The sequence below is a fragment of the Magnolia sinica genome, chromosome 5 (genome assembly GCF_029962835.1).
Source record: "Magnolia sinica isolate HGM2019 chromosome 5, MsV1, whole genome shotgun sequence".
Lineage (NCBI taxonomy): Eukaryota > Viridiplantae > Streptophyta > Magnoliopsida > Magnoliales > Magnoliaceae > Magnolia > Magnolia sinica.
Window position 1 is genome coordinate 107728206 of NC_080577.1, and position 14324 is coordinate 107742529.

The window sequence follows — 14324 nt, forward strand, 5'->3', positions numbered from 1 at the left end:
TTTTAGCTTGTTTGTTTAGAATAAATGAAGTTATTACAATAAATATCTACATATATAATTAATAAAACCATAGGTACAAAAAATAAGATGTGTATTGAAAATATAATAAACTAATGTAATAAGGAAAATATTAGCATGTATCCGCTAACCAACCCGATCAATCTAACCGAGCCCACTTGAGTTGGGCTTGGGTTGGGTTGGGTTTGGGTTTGGGTTGAGGTGTATGAACTTTGGGTTGGGTTAGGGTTGAGCACCAACCCGCCTGACTTTCAATTCTACTGTGGATGGTCGAAATTAGACCCAATTTAAAATTGGTCCAGGTCAGGTTGGATTGATCTTTAGCGGTGTCAGACTTAACCCATTTAGTAATGAGGTCAAAATGGATGGTGAAAATCAAGATGGTTTGTACATGCTCATCATTATCTGAGTCTTATACCAACTAATAGAAGTCTACTGTCATTGAGACTTGTAATCACAGCCAAAAGTGTAAAAAATCAAAATGGTCAATATATATGGGTGGTATGGTCCAAATTAGATCCTTTTAAAAACTAGTCCAGGTTAGGTTGGAGTGATCTTTGGAGGTCTCAGATCTAACATATTTAGTAATTAGGTCAAAATGGATGGTAAAAATCAAAATGGTTTGTACATGCTCATCATCATCCAAGTCTTATACCAAATAATAAGAGTTTGCTTTCATTGAGATTTAGTAATCAAGCCAAACATGGTAAAAATCCAAATGATCAATGTATGGGTGGTAAAAAAAAAAAAAAAGGTTAAAATCAAAATGGTCAAGTGGTAAAAATAAAAATGGTCAACATGAGTTCATCATAATAGGTGTATCCCAATTAATAGAGGTTTGCTTTTCATGATGGATGGTCCAAATTAAACCGAATTAAAAATTGGTCGAGGTTGGGTGGGATTGATCTTTGGAAGTCTAGCGACTAACCAAGTCAAAATGGGTGGTAAAAATCAAAATGATTAGACACAGCATCATCTAAACCTTATCCAAACTAATAGTAGTTTGCTTTCATTGAGATTTAGTGTGTGTTGGATCCTTACTCTTGCTCGAGTGGTAGACTCTAATGAGTTTCAACACCCAGTTAAGGGTTCGAGTATCCATAGGTGGTGAAATTCCACTAGTGTGAGTGTGTGGGGTGTGTGTGCGTGTGTATAAAATAATAATAATAATAATAATAGTGTGTGCATGTGTTATTAAAATTTAAAGAGAGAGAGAGAGAGAGAGAGAGAGAGAGAGAGAGAGATTTAGTAACCAGATATCCTTACTCTTGCTCCAGTGGTAGACTCCCATGAGTTTCAAAACCCGGTCAAGGGTTCGAGCATCCATAGGTGGTGAAATCCCACTAGGGTGTGAGTGTGTGGGGATGTGTGTGCATGTGTTTAGAGAGAGAGAGAGAGAGAGAGAGAGAGAGAGAGAGAGTAATCAGATAGAAATGGTAAAATCATCAAAATCAGTAAAAATTGGTAAAAACCATAAAATGGTGTTTTCTTTTTTTAAAAGCCAGGATATGGGTGATTAAAAAAAAAAAAAAAAACAAGATAGAACATATGATCAGCTTATTAAACGGGTGCTCTAACCACAGAGCACACATCCAACACAAATTTCATTGGCTACCTAGCAAAAATCACCATGATTGCATGTAACTCTTATTGCAAGGAGCCCATGTAACCCAAAGCTCTATGGGGGCCCACCACGATGTCAGTGTGACATCCACTTCATACATCAGTTTCGCTAGAGCATTTTCAAATGTAGCGCCCACTCCATCCATCCATCGCAATGTTAATAGAGAAGTAGTTCATCTCTACTATTTATAACATTGTTTGCTAACAAAAGCTTACTTGCATGCAAATTAATTATATTACTTCAAATATAGGAGTACTAAGTTTCTGAAGCAAAGAAAGGGATGAAAGTTTGTTTATTTAAACTCCCTCCATGGCATTTCTCACCTCCTCTGCCTCACCGGATTTGAGCCCAGCCCAAGGCGCTAAACGGCTCGACTACAGAGCTGGATTCTCAACCACATTTTTCCCACTGTTTTCGATTTTCTGTTCATCGAAAAAATCATCATACATGGTCAAATCATAGTCGTCGAAGCCAGTGAGGCACTCGAGCTGGGAAAAATCGAACTCATCGAGATCGACCAAAGGTGAGTTGTTTAAGAAGAGAAATTCTTCCCCCATTGTGTCATTATTATTGGGTGATGAACATTTGGTGACCGATAACGACATCTCGGCAGGAGTGGTGGCAGCAATGGTGGCTGTGTTGTTTGAAGAGGACTCTCCAACAGTGTATGTCTTGGGCTTGGACTTGTCATTCACCATCATTCCCACTTGGGTCACCATCTGTTCTTGCTCTCTCTCTCTCTTCCTGGTTCTCGGCTCCATGATAGGAGGAAGAGCTTGTGGATTTTCCACCTTTGTGCCCAAAATATACTGCTTGCGCACACATGCACATGCACAAAAATGGAGAGAAAATGCAATGTTAAAAATGGTTACAAGGCATATGATAGATGGAGTAGATGCCAGTAAAAGATCTTGGTGGGCACTACAAAGTTGGAGTAGATAACAATGCTTTACATTTTTTTGAAGTATCAAAACATTCTGGTTTGGTGTTGAAATGACCAAAATTCCTTTATATATATATATATATATATATATATATATATATAGAGAGAGAGAGAGAGAGAGAGAGAGAGAGAGAGAGCTGCTCTCCTGGACACCTTTTCAAGTGAGAGAGAGAGAGAGAGAGAGAGAGAGCTGCTCTCCTGGACACCTTTTCAAGTGAGCAACACACATGTATGCTAAGCATAAAATTCAATTGGTCCACGTGATGCGGCACCCCATGAAACTCATTAGTCCAAATTTCAGCCTAATCCAAAACTCTGGTTGCCCATAACAAAGAGAAGCAAATCAAGTTATGAAAATGTTTTTTATTTGTCATGGCCCACCAGAGTTCTGGATCAGGCTGAAATTTGTCAGGGGTTTCAAGAGGTGTTGCATCACATGGATCGTTCTGATTTTGTGACCAAGATGTGTGCAAATGTGCGCAGGTGAGCATCTCTCTCTCTCTCTCTCTCTCTCTCTCTCTCTCTCTCTCTCTCTCTCTCTCTCTCTCTCTCTCTCTCTCTCTCTCTATATATATATATATATATATATATATATATATATATATATATGTGCTGAATATTTGTGGAGTTGAGCATTATGGAGACATGAATTGCCAAACTGACTGAGTCGACTCAGACCCGACTTAGCTTGAGTCGGACAAGTCACGACTCTTATATCTGCTCAACTCGGCTTGACTCAGACAAGTCACCCCCTCGCATGGACGAGTATCAATCAACTCAAGACAAGACAAATCAAACCCAGTAGCCAAGTCTTAAAGCCATAGTATGGTGGCTGAAGGTATGCCCAACCCTCTCTAATCAGATAATACATCCACATACACATGCATCATGTCCATGTAATATCTATTAAATCGTCAAATAATTAATTTTGAGTTTTCGCCCGGCTCAGTCATCTGCGTCAACAATGCTGGGGTTCAACCATGGTCAAAAGACTTGGCAACTTGGAACTATTTGTTTGGCCATGAGTCGAGTTGGGATTGGCCTGAATTGGGTTTGAATCCGCTCGACTCACCCGAGTCAGGGTTGACTCGTGGTATTGAACTCAATTGGGTACTATCAAGTCCGAGTCCACTCGAACAAGTCATATCCTATCATCCGAGTCCTAAAACCATTGGTTCAACCCAAACCCAACCTCCCCAAGCCCCACCCACTACCCATTTACCTTGTCCTAAATCCAACTCGAGAAGTGGGTCGGGCATATAGACTTGTCGGCAGATCCGATCGGGCATATTGACTTGTCAGTGGACCTGGTCAGGCCTATTGACTCGTGGTATTGAACTTGATCAAGTACTGTTAAGTGCAAGTCGACTCAAATAAGTCATATCCTACTCATATGAGTCCTAAAAACATGGGTTCATTCCAAACCCAACCTACCCGAGCACGACCCACTACCCGTTTACCTTATCCTAAACCCAACTCGAGAAGTGGGCCGGGCCTGTAAACCCATCAGTGGATCCGATCAGTCAGGCATATTGACCTGTCGGTGGACCTGGTCGGGCCTATTGACTCATGGTATTGAACTCGATCGAGTACTTAAGTGCAAGTCGACTTAAATAAGTCATATCTTGCTCATTTGAGTCCTAAAACCATTAGTTCAATCCAAACCCGAGCCCGACCCGCTACCCATTTACCTTATCATAATAAACCCAACTCGAGAAGTGGGTCGGGCCTATAAACACATCGGTTGACCCAATCAAGCATATTGACTTGTTGGTGGACCTGGTCGGGCCTGTTGAGTCTTGGTATTGAACTCTACCGGGTATTATTAAGTGTGAGTCGACTCAAACAAGTCATATCCTACTCACCGGAAACCTAAAACCATTGGTTCAACCCAAACCCAACCTACCCGAGTCCAACCCACTACCTGTTTACCTTATCCTAAACCCGACTTGAGAAGTGGGTTGGGCCTATAGACCCATCGGGGGACCCTATCGGGCTTATTGACCTGTCGATGGACCTGGTCGGGCCTATTGACACACGGTATTGAACTTAATTGGATATTATCAAGTCTCAGTCGACTCGAACAAGTCATATCCTACTCATCCCAGTCCTAAAACCATTGGTTCAACCCAAACCGAACCCACTTGAGCCCGACCCACTACCCATTTACCATGGCCTCGACCCGACTCAAGAAGCGGGTCGGGCCTATTGGCCCGTCGGCGGACCCGACACATTTCTGTCCACCATTCACGTGTACCGTACCGGCCCGGAATTAAACGATGCCCAGGTACCCTTTGATGCGTGTACACCCACTCCTGACTTTTTTGTCCTTTTCCCTATTTTATCTCTTTTTGTCTTTTCTCTTTCCTATTTGTCTTTTACCTCAATCTCTCCTATAAAGACATTTCTGTCATTTTAGAAAGATGCCAGGGGTAGAATCGTCATTTAACTTACCAGCTGCCTCGATTCATCTTGATAGATGGTGACCATGTCCCCGATTCTCAGATCATTTTGCTCTACAAATTCAGCTATAAAAATTTAAAAAAAAAAAAAAAAACAGACAGCTGAATCAATCATCTACACAAAATGAGTGGGCCCAAAATTTCATATTTGAGAACTAGTCACAGATGTAGGACATCTGAGTTGTGTAAAAGGTGGGCCCCACCATGAAGATCACTTGTTTTTAAAATCAGGTCCATCAACTCAATTTGGTGGGCCATAACTGAGTACAGCACTAAAGTTTGTGGACCCCACCATACTGTATATATAAATCCACTCCGTCCATCAGGTTCGATCTTCGATTTAGGATTAGATGGAAAAAATTCAGCGAGATCGACAGCTCGAGTGGACCACCCTACATGGAATAATTGGGTTAGATGTCAACCATAGGTTTACATGTGAAGCCACATCATCCATTAAACTCACCAGGATGGAGTAAAAATACAAAAAACAAGCTGATATCCAAATATAAAAAAAGGTCCCACCATGTAAACTTATAGGTTTTAGGAGCAGCTTTACATTATTCTCATTGGTGTGCCCCACCAGAGCTTATCAGGCTTCTCATATGATGGATGAAATGTATTTATATATAAAATAAGGTGGCCCCCACAAAGCTTGAGTGTTTTAGTCAGCTGTATAAAACAGGTGTTGTAAATCACTCTAGTAGGAAAACAGATTAGTAGAGTCACATCTCATCCGTCCATTTATTTTGACCGTGTGGGACGGCCTGATTTTATTTTATTTTTTCTCCAGATGGTGTTCTAGGTGGAACCCACTGCTTGCATGGCTTCAACTGAAGAGATCTGATCTCCAACAATCTTTTTATACAAGCGTTTTACCAATGAAAATGTAACGTACAAATGGTTGTAGCATACAGCCGGTTGTAGGTGATCAGTCATTGTATGTAAATATCTACCTGTGTTCTCTAACACATACATCCTGCTCCCATTGTTTGGCCAAAACCTAGAGCGATGAACACATGCAATTTTACTCAAAAGCTGATATATTTAAAAAAATGTGTTTTTATAGAATGTGGGGCTCAGTGTCATAGCTACAATACAGGGCTCATTCTCACCGTTGGATGGCATGTTCACAGTGTGAACTAACTATTGAATGGACCAGATTGATCATACGTATGCCATCAGAAGGTGGGATAGCCATACATGATAGCTATTGATGGTTGGTCTAACGTACAGCAGGCTGTATGTTAACTTCGCATGCAGCTCTATCTTCCCCCCAAAATGTCATGTTTGCAGTACATCCAATCCATATAAACGGTGGGCCCACTGAGAATATCACCTGGTGCAAAAGAACCAAGCCTACCAAATGATCAGGCAGGACACACTACCAAAATCAACGGTCTAATTCAATGCGAAGGTGTGGCCCACTAAATGTGTATTGCCCTGATATTCAAGATGGATCTTCCTCATGGTGGAACCCACCGTTTACATGGTACAGATGTCCTGTACGAGAGATACTTGCAAGTTGCAGCAGGGAAAGACGATCAGCACCCCATGCAACTGAAAACAGAGAAACGATACGCGCGAATAGAAATCGATGGGGTGAATCGCGGCATACGTGTCAGCGCGTCAACCACTAAGATATTGGGGCCCTTTATTAGTTTGGTTGGACCACAAATATTCCCCAAGCCATAAAACATGCCAACCAACTCATCAGGTGGGCCACGCTTTTATGAAGATAATGGACCGTTACGAAAAAAATACCAATGGTCCATATTCAACATACACGTATCACCCACTTGATCAATGGACCGGCCTGGATTTTGGCAAAGGACATTTTCATCTTGAAGCACGCCAAGTACATGGCCCTGATGTTACACACGCGCCCCATGTTGCCACGTGTCATTTGATGTATACATGTACATACATACCTGTATCTCACGAACCATGTGTCATGAGAAAACAAATCCAGGGCAGTCAGATGGATACCCTCCTTGAATGAAAGGTACGGTAGATTTTCCTCGACATCTCTCTATTGTAATTACACATGAAAACTACCGTTAGATTTTCCAAGATGAGAAACGTTCACATACAACGTTGTATGGTAACTTTCCCGTACAAATTTTTTCTTTCCTGCCAATGTGTCACTTGTGTAGAACATCCAACCCGTGCAAAATATGGGCCGCACTAGATCAGACCGATTACACGGTTGAGATCAAAGGACAGATGATGGTCTGACAGAATTTACGGTTGTGACCCACCTAATTAGTGGATGGCTCCCTTCTCGACCCATGTGATCTGGTGCGACACACCTTTTGCACGGTTCAGATGTTCCACGCAAGTGATCCGGTAAAGCGTTGTAAAGGAAAGTTTACATGCAAACGTTTTATGTGAAGGTTTTGCTAAGATTACTAATTCCACGCGCGTGTGGGAGATGTAAAAGGACGCGCGGGCTCGTGTGATGTATGCGACACGTGTTGTTTCTATCATGTGATCTTCACTCTTTAGATATTCTAGCCTAAAAATCAACCATTTCACACCTTAGGTGGGCCACAGCATGTCAAAATAAATGAATGGCTAGAATACGTTTTGGCCCACCTGCGGAGTGAAATTGGCTGATTTTTCAAATAGAATATCTATGCGTTATTTCAAACCTCAAGGAAAGCTCAGATTTCACACGTATTTCATACTTGCACGAGTGCCCTTCTTTGGATGTGTACAGCTCTACGCGCGTCTGGAATTAATGAAACCTCTGTAACGGAAGATTCCTGTTGGCTATTCGCCTACACGCAGGAAGGCTAGCTGCCTGTCACCCCATTGGGGCCCACATCAAGAGATGATTAACCATTGATTTTCAGAGAGCAACTCTAGTGGGCCACATTAATAAAACTGATCTAAATGGACGGTCGAGATCATTGATAATGTGGACCCCACTGAAAACGCAATTTTAAATGGGTAAACATACAACTGGACGGTTCAGAATGTTTTCCCGTTTCTGGAGCGTGGATCCCACAAGGAAACAAAGGCTAAATGATACCTTAATAATAATATTTATGAAATAATAAACATTATAAATTTAAAAAAAAAAAAAAAAAAAAACCAAGAGCAATTACACAAAAATGGAGAATCTAGTAAACATACGGTTGTTTGAAGGTGCATACATGGGGGGCCATGTCTCAATGATCCAAGCCATTCATACGGTGGGGCTCAGCTGGAAGTGGGCCATCCAAAAAAGTCTCCCACACTGGAGTACTACAAACCTTTCATGATGGTACTATTTTCCTTTGAATATAAACCGTCCTTTCACACACCATCAATTAAAAGGTCAGGATCTTCCATAATTGAAGATTTAAAAAAAAAAAAAAACCATATAAGATTTGAATCGCATCATATCAACGGTTTAGATCAACCAGTCATGTCCCCCCATATACGAAATCATGTGTGTCTGTAAACAGCATGTGTACTCATTTGCGGTACCGTACAATTCCTCTTGTCATGGATCCGATACTCCAGCTGAAAGAATAGTGTTAACCAGTGATTTGTAGAGTTGAATCTGATCCATTGAAAATTTTCTTTTCAACAGTGAATATCGATGGCCAGATTTCAACAGTGAATATCGATGGCCAGATTCATCTGCTCAACGTGAATTCCAAATGGACAGCCATCCGGACTACTGTCCACAATATGAACGGTTTTGATCATATCGTAATACCTTAGGGAGAACAATCCTTCCAAGAGAATTAACATCACTCTTTCTAAGCTCCTTCTGCAACACAAATTTCAGCTTCTGTGCTCAAAAACCAATATCAAAACAGATAAACTCGGTCAGTAAACGTTCATAAAATAATATTCAGCTCAAACGGGTCCGGGTCCGGGTCCATCAAGAGTGCCCATATCAGGACCCGATTAAGGAAATCGAAGTTAGAGTAAACCTTCAGTTTGGGCACATGCATGCAAACCATTCAACTGAAAAAATTAAAAAGGAGATTGGACCGTCAAAATGATAGATTTTCTCCTTGTGTGTTGCAATGGGATTTCTATTCCTCTTTTGTAGACTCAGATCCACCGATTCAACGGTCGGATCTTCAATACCCCAGAGAGAAATATCCCCTCATGCCTTTGAAATGCTAATCCATTTTAAATCCGATATTTTAGAATTAAAAACTAATTTTAGAAATCAAATAATATTTTAATATTAAAAAAATAATAATTCTAATTAAAGGCCTTGATTAGCAAACCATTGTAAGAAATAAACGGTTTCGCCATTTTTGAATCTTCATTTCACCAAAAACCAACCTGCAAAATCACAACTGCGGGTCCCTTTCACAGTCAACGGTCGAAAATACATCCAAACGGGACCTTAGTTTTGAAATTGGGTGTAGACCCGGATCCACATTCGGGTCCATACTAAAAAGAAGCATTTTAAATAATTAACATCATTGCAAGCCATGAAAAACTATATATATATATATATATATATATATATATATATATATATATATATATATATATATATATATATCAAGGTGATGGACAAGAAATCCGGAGCCAGACCCGATCGGGTAGTTGGGAAAACCAAGGATTCGGGTACCCATTGGCACAAAACAAAGGAAAGGAAGAGCCTAACACATACTCTGTTAGCATCAAAGGGGTGTGTGATGAATTCTCCTCCATCAGCTTCATCAAATGACACAGTAGGAGGTGGATTCTGGACAGTCGGGTTCACGTAAGACCCGGCTCTGGAAGACCCGGAGCCCCTCTGCCTGACAACCTTTCTCTTGTTTCTCGCCGCCCTTGTAACCGACGGCGCTGCGCATTGTCGCGGCGGCTGCACCAAAACCGGCGGTGGAGACATAACGGCTACCGATGGAGGTAAAACGGTTACCGGTTCTTGAACCAGTCCGGCGCCGATGTCTGGAAAGAACCCATCGAAGAAATTTAAATCCATGGGAAAGGGTTCAACGAGTATAGGAAAGACTGGAAATATGGAATGGTAGTCTGCTGGTAGAACTGGATAGAACTGAGAGTTCTGTGGTTGTTGTGGTTGTTGTTGTGGGAGATTTTGAAGGTGGTGGAAAGGAGGAGGTGAGATGAAAGGGTGGTGGAGTTGAAAATCCAACTCCATGTTGTTTTCGACGTCTTGGTTGAGGGTGATTTTGCCTGTAGCCATTGAGGAGGGTGTGAGAGTGAGAAGAGAGGAGGGGGTTATTATAGGCTTTGGGATTTTCGTTGTGGTTGTTGTTGTGGGTGGTGGTGAGGTAGAAGAAGAAGAAGAGGGCGAATACGACGAATAGGCGTGCCGACGCCGACAGAAGATGACAGGTGGCGGGAGAGAGGCGGTTGGTGGATGCCCATCTCACCAGTCGGAGGTGAGAGAGGCTGAAACCTGGCGATTTTCGGTTTTGAATGTGGCTGAGGAAGGAGGAACACCATGCATGCATTGCATGCATATTGCCTTTGGAGATTATAGTGTAGTACAGTTCGTAGATTTGGAGTACACGTGGCAATTTTATTTGTGAATCGGGACCGTCTGTTTGGTGTGTTGTATCATGGATGGAGTACGGGAATAGAATTATGCCCATCTTACGGTTAGAGGCTTTGATTTTTTGCAGTGAATTTCTATCGTTGGCTTGTTTTGTTTTCTAATTTGGATTTGATGGATGCTGATCGGACGGGTGGGATTGTTTTATTTATGCGTATTTGAACCATATTTTATCTACATTAGGTGGAGCTAGATGGACGGTTACAACTGTTGATTTATAGTGACACGTGTGCTGTGAGGGATGTAAATCTACCCTATACCTCCCTATGCAATGGACCTCTCTCTCTCTCTCTCTCTCTCTCTCTCTCTCTCTCTCTCTCTCTCTCTCTCTCTCTCTCTCTCTCTCTCTCTCTCTCTCTCTCTCTCTGCTTTGTAGGGTGATGATGAAGTTGGTGATGGTGGTTAGTTGCCACGTGGGATCCGTGGTGTGAGATGGACGGGTAGGATTTGCGGCATACGTGTGATAAACCTGGGTTCTCACTTGGGATCTGTGGTGTGAGATGGAGGGCCACGATTTGCGGCATACGTGTGAGAAATCTGGGTTCTTCATCATAGGGCACACTGAGTATGCCTTGGATCAAAAGATCAGGGCGGTCGGCCACACCTGCATCTTGAATATGATTGCTTGTGGTTCTTTTTTCTTTTCTTTTTTTTTTGCCAACCGTTCATTTTCTTCAAAGTATGCCGTACCTAATGAGTGAAACTGTGTGTTTTTTTGGACGGCCAGGAATGTTCAAGTGAGCACTAACTGATGAATGGCCCAGATCTCGCACACGTGTGCACTACGCACACCCGTGCACACCATTGTGAGTCCCGCCTGATTACGCGCGCGATTTTTGCTGCATGCTCACAGTATCAACGTTGCTGCACAGGCATATGTGGCCACGTGGCATAGATGTGTCAGGCATCTTACCGTGGAGTGATAACTCGCCGAGTAGAGTTAGACTCGGCTGACCCGGCTCACCCCAACTCAGCCATGTCATATGACTCGACTAGGATTGAACGAGTCAGTCCGAGTCACATGTTCTGACTCTTACTTTATAGTTCTGCATGAAAGACCACATGCCAACTTTGTGATACAGATGTGGCCCACTTGGATGGTGGGGCATCACGATTTTCAGATCAAAGGTACCAAACGAATGGCTAGGATTGCTCCCATGTGTGCCACAATGAAAAATGGCCCACTTTCAAAAACTTGGAGAGGTTTGCTAGAATAAAATCCAATATATTGATATAGGATCATGGTTAGAAGATTCAAGTGACTCGGTCCCATTCATTTGGTATTGAGTCTAGTCATGACTCGCCCGAGTTGAGGCTCAATCGACCCGACTCATCCAGCCAACTCAGACCAGTTGTATCAGACTCATCCAAGCCGTTCGATCTGGGTCATCTTTTTAACTAATCAAACCCTTTATAGGATAGACTTTGCAAAAAGGTAAAAATATTAAAACCATGTTCGATAGATGCTTTAGTTAATAATAATTATGTATTAGAGATATTACATGAACTTATTATGTATTAGAAATCAAGATCTGTAATATAATTATGGTTGATTAAGATGAGATGAATTTATTTTTAGGCGTCTAGTAAATAAGGCATAAAGGGTTGAAATATTTCATTTGAGAGTTTTTATAGGTATCTCCCATCCACGGTAAAGGGGCATAGTATGGTTTGATTCATTGAAATAACCCAAATCTAACAGCCAAAGTACCAAAAAATTCTATTACAATGGGATTGGGATGTATTCTAGAAAATATCAAGTTTTGATTATACTTGGAAATGCATGTAAATCATTTAATCGCATCACCCAAATAGTTAAGAATGTAATTAAAATTTTACAAGGAAAAAAAAAAAGATTAGCGCAAGGAACACTTACTGAGGTTGTCAATGTGAATGCATGCATGCCATCCTCCCAAAAAAGATGCATAATAACCCTCTTTGCGATAAGATCTAGGTGAGTTGGCCGGTCTTCCCTGACGCGTATGGCCCCGCCGGCCACACAAAGGTCTACATCTTCTATGGAGTTCAGTTGACCAACAATCAAGCTCTATTGGACTTGATAGACGCGATTAGGCTTAAGTACCTAGGTTGGGCAATTGACCAAACTAAGCTTGGGTACATGAACTCAAGCAACGAGTTGGGCTAGGCTTAAGCCTTGGTCTTTTACTCATGATATGAGCATGGACAAACCATGACCAAGCCTTAACCCTAACCCTAACCCTAACCCTAACCCAACCCACACCTAGCTCTGTATCTTAGGCCGGCGCGGCCTTAGGAAGAAGGGGACTAGTTGCGATGAGGAGGTCACCATCAATTTATATCCGCTCCCAACAAAGGTTAACGGCCACATGGACACCTTTGCATGATAGGCGGAGCAAACTATGTTGTCGTTATATATGCATTCTCCTTAGGGCATGCGACGCTGGCAAGGAAACTTACGCCCACGTCATGGATGACGTATCGCTTTGCTTTATGTTTTACATAGTAATAAAATTTTCTCTTTATCTTGAATTAGTAGTTTCACACATATGGATGTATGCATTTAAAGAGCATCATTTGGTCATTAAATTGATTTTGGTTGTCACAAGCACCTCATCTATCCGATTAAGTCTATCCTATCACAAAGAAATTTATTGGGTCGTTATTTTCTAAAAGTATTATCAGTACATGTTGTTTTTAGAGTAATTTTTTTACATCTAGGGGATGTTCGGATTGGATGAAAACCTTGGTCAAGTCTAGAAAAAAAAATTGAAAAACTATTGTGCTAACCCAAGTTGTGGAAACAATGAATCACCTCGGTGGAAAGAAAAAACTTTTTAATTATTTGTATTGCACCATAAATTTACATAGAAAATTTACTCAAATGAAGGAACTATGTTGGTGACAACTTTTTGACATTTAAGTAAGTTACTTTTTCTACTTTCAACGGTAGATATGTGACTTATTTTAGATAAGTAAGTTTAGTTCATGATTAGTTATAAATAACTTTTTTCATTAAAAGTATTTAATCACTTCAGTTAATTTTTTTAGCTTTTCTATTTTTCATAAGTTGTTGAAGAGAGGTATAGGAGAGACCAAATAGAGGAAAATTTGATCAGTTATTTACTAAGTATATTTATCTTCTTAATAGAAACTAAGATCAATTACTGGTGGCATAAGTTACTTATCATACACAACTTATGATCCAAATGGACCCCTAAATGTCACATCATATGACTCCAAAGAAGAAAATGCTTTACTCATTATTTGAAAAATACTCTCGAAAAGAAATTGATTTCCTCTTTTTGTATGTTTCTCAAATAGAAAAAACAATCACAGCAAAGGAAATTCATTTCTTTTTTCGTAGTAGGCTAGGGTTCTCAAACTTGCGCGAACTCTATGTCACTTTTTTTAAAGTTTGCCTTCTTCTTCTTTTTTTCTATTTTAGCTTCCCTTTGATCTCTTTTTACCCAATCGCACACACCCAACAACATCCAAAGGCTAGCATAAGGTACCATTCCAATGGAGGTAGTTTTATAATTTTATTCTTAATAAGATAAATGTTGATTCGCGCATGTGCAAGAGCTCACTCACAAGTCCTAACTTTCATATCAACGAGTTAAAATGAAAATTGAGGCATTTGTGCTTTCTTTTCCTTTTTATTCAAAGATTTATTTAACGATTGACTTGATATACTCTTAGATTCAAGATCTCTTTGGATGCAGGCATAGCAATGTCTTTCTATAGCTTTTCTAACTC

The 14324-nt window shown here is 40.9% G+C and overlaps 1 protein-coding gene across 2 annotated transcripts; it reads right to left on the reverse strand.

Moving 5' to 3' along the window:
* Window positions 1–1793: 1793 nt before the first annotated feature.
* Window positions 1794–10898, reverse strand: LOC131246620 (B3 domain-containing transcription factor LEC2-like). 2 transcript variants are annotated; one of them, XM_058246923.1, is made up of 7 exons: window positions 9678–10898; window positions 8757–8831; window positions 8522–8557; window positions 6976–7076; window positions 6001–6047; window positions 5040–5113; window positions 1794–2451 (listed from the first exon to the last, which is right to left on the reverse strand). In XM_058246923.1, exons 1-7 carry the CDS (start codon window positions 10212–10214, stop codon window positions 2017–2019), a joined length of 1305 nt encoding a protein of 434 aa, XP_058102906.1. In that variant the 5' UTR covers window positions 10215–10898; the 3' UTR covers window positions 1794–2016. The 2 variants fall into 2 exon arrangements, with proteins under 2 accessions (XP_058102906.1, XP_058102907.1); XM_058246924.1 differs by lacking the exon at window positions 8522–8557 and having other exon boundaries at window positions 9678–10897.
* Between the last annotated feature and the right edge of the window lie 3426 nt (window positions 10899–14324).

What these genes read in the sequence shown, in the direction of transcription:
- LOC131246620 (XM_058246923.1), bottom strand. Translation starts at nt 10,214, where the DNA reads ATGGCTACAGGCAAAATCACCCTCAACCAAGACGTCGAAAACAACATG. An exon ending in ACCCCTTTGATGCTAACAGA is followed by an intron (nt 8,832 to 9,677) that starts GTATGTGTTAGG and finishes TTTTGAGCACAG; the next exon opens with AAGCTGAAATTTGTGTTGCA. An exon ending in GAAGGATTGTTCTCCCTAAG is followed by an intron (nt 8,558 to 8,756) that starts GTATTACGATAT and finishes CTATTCTTTCAG; the next exon opens with CTGGAGTATCGGATCCATGA.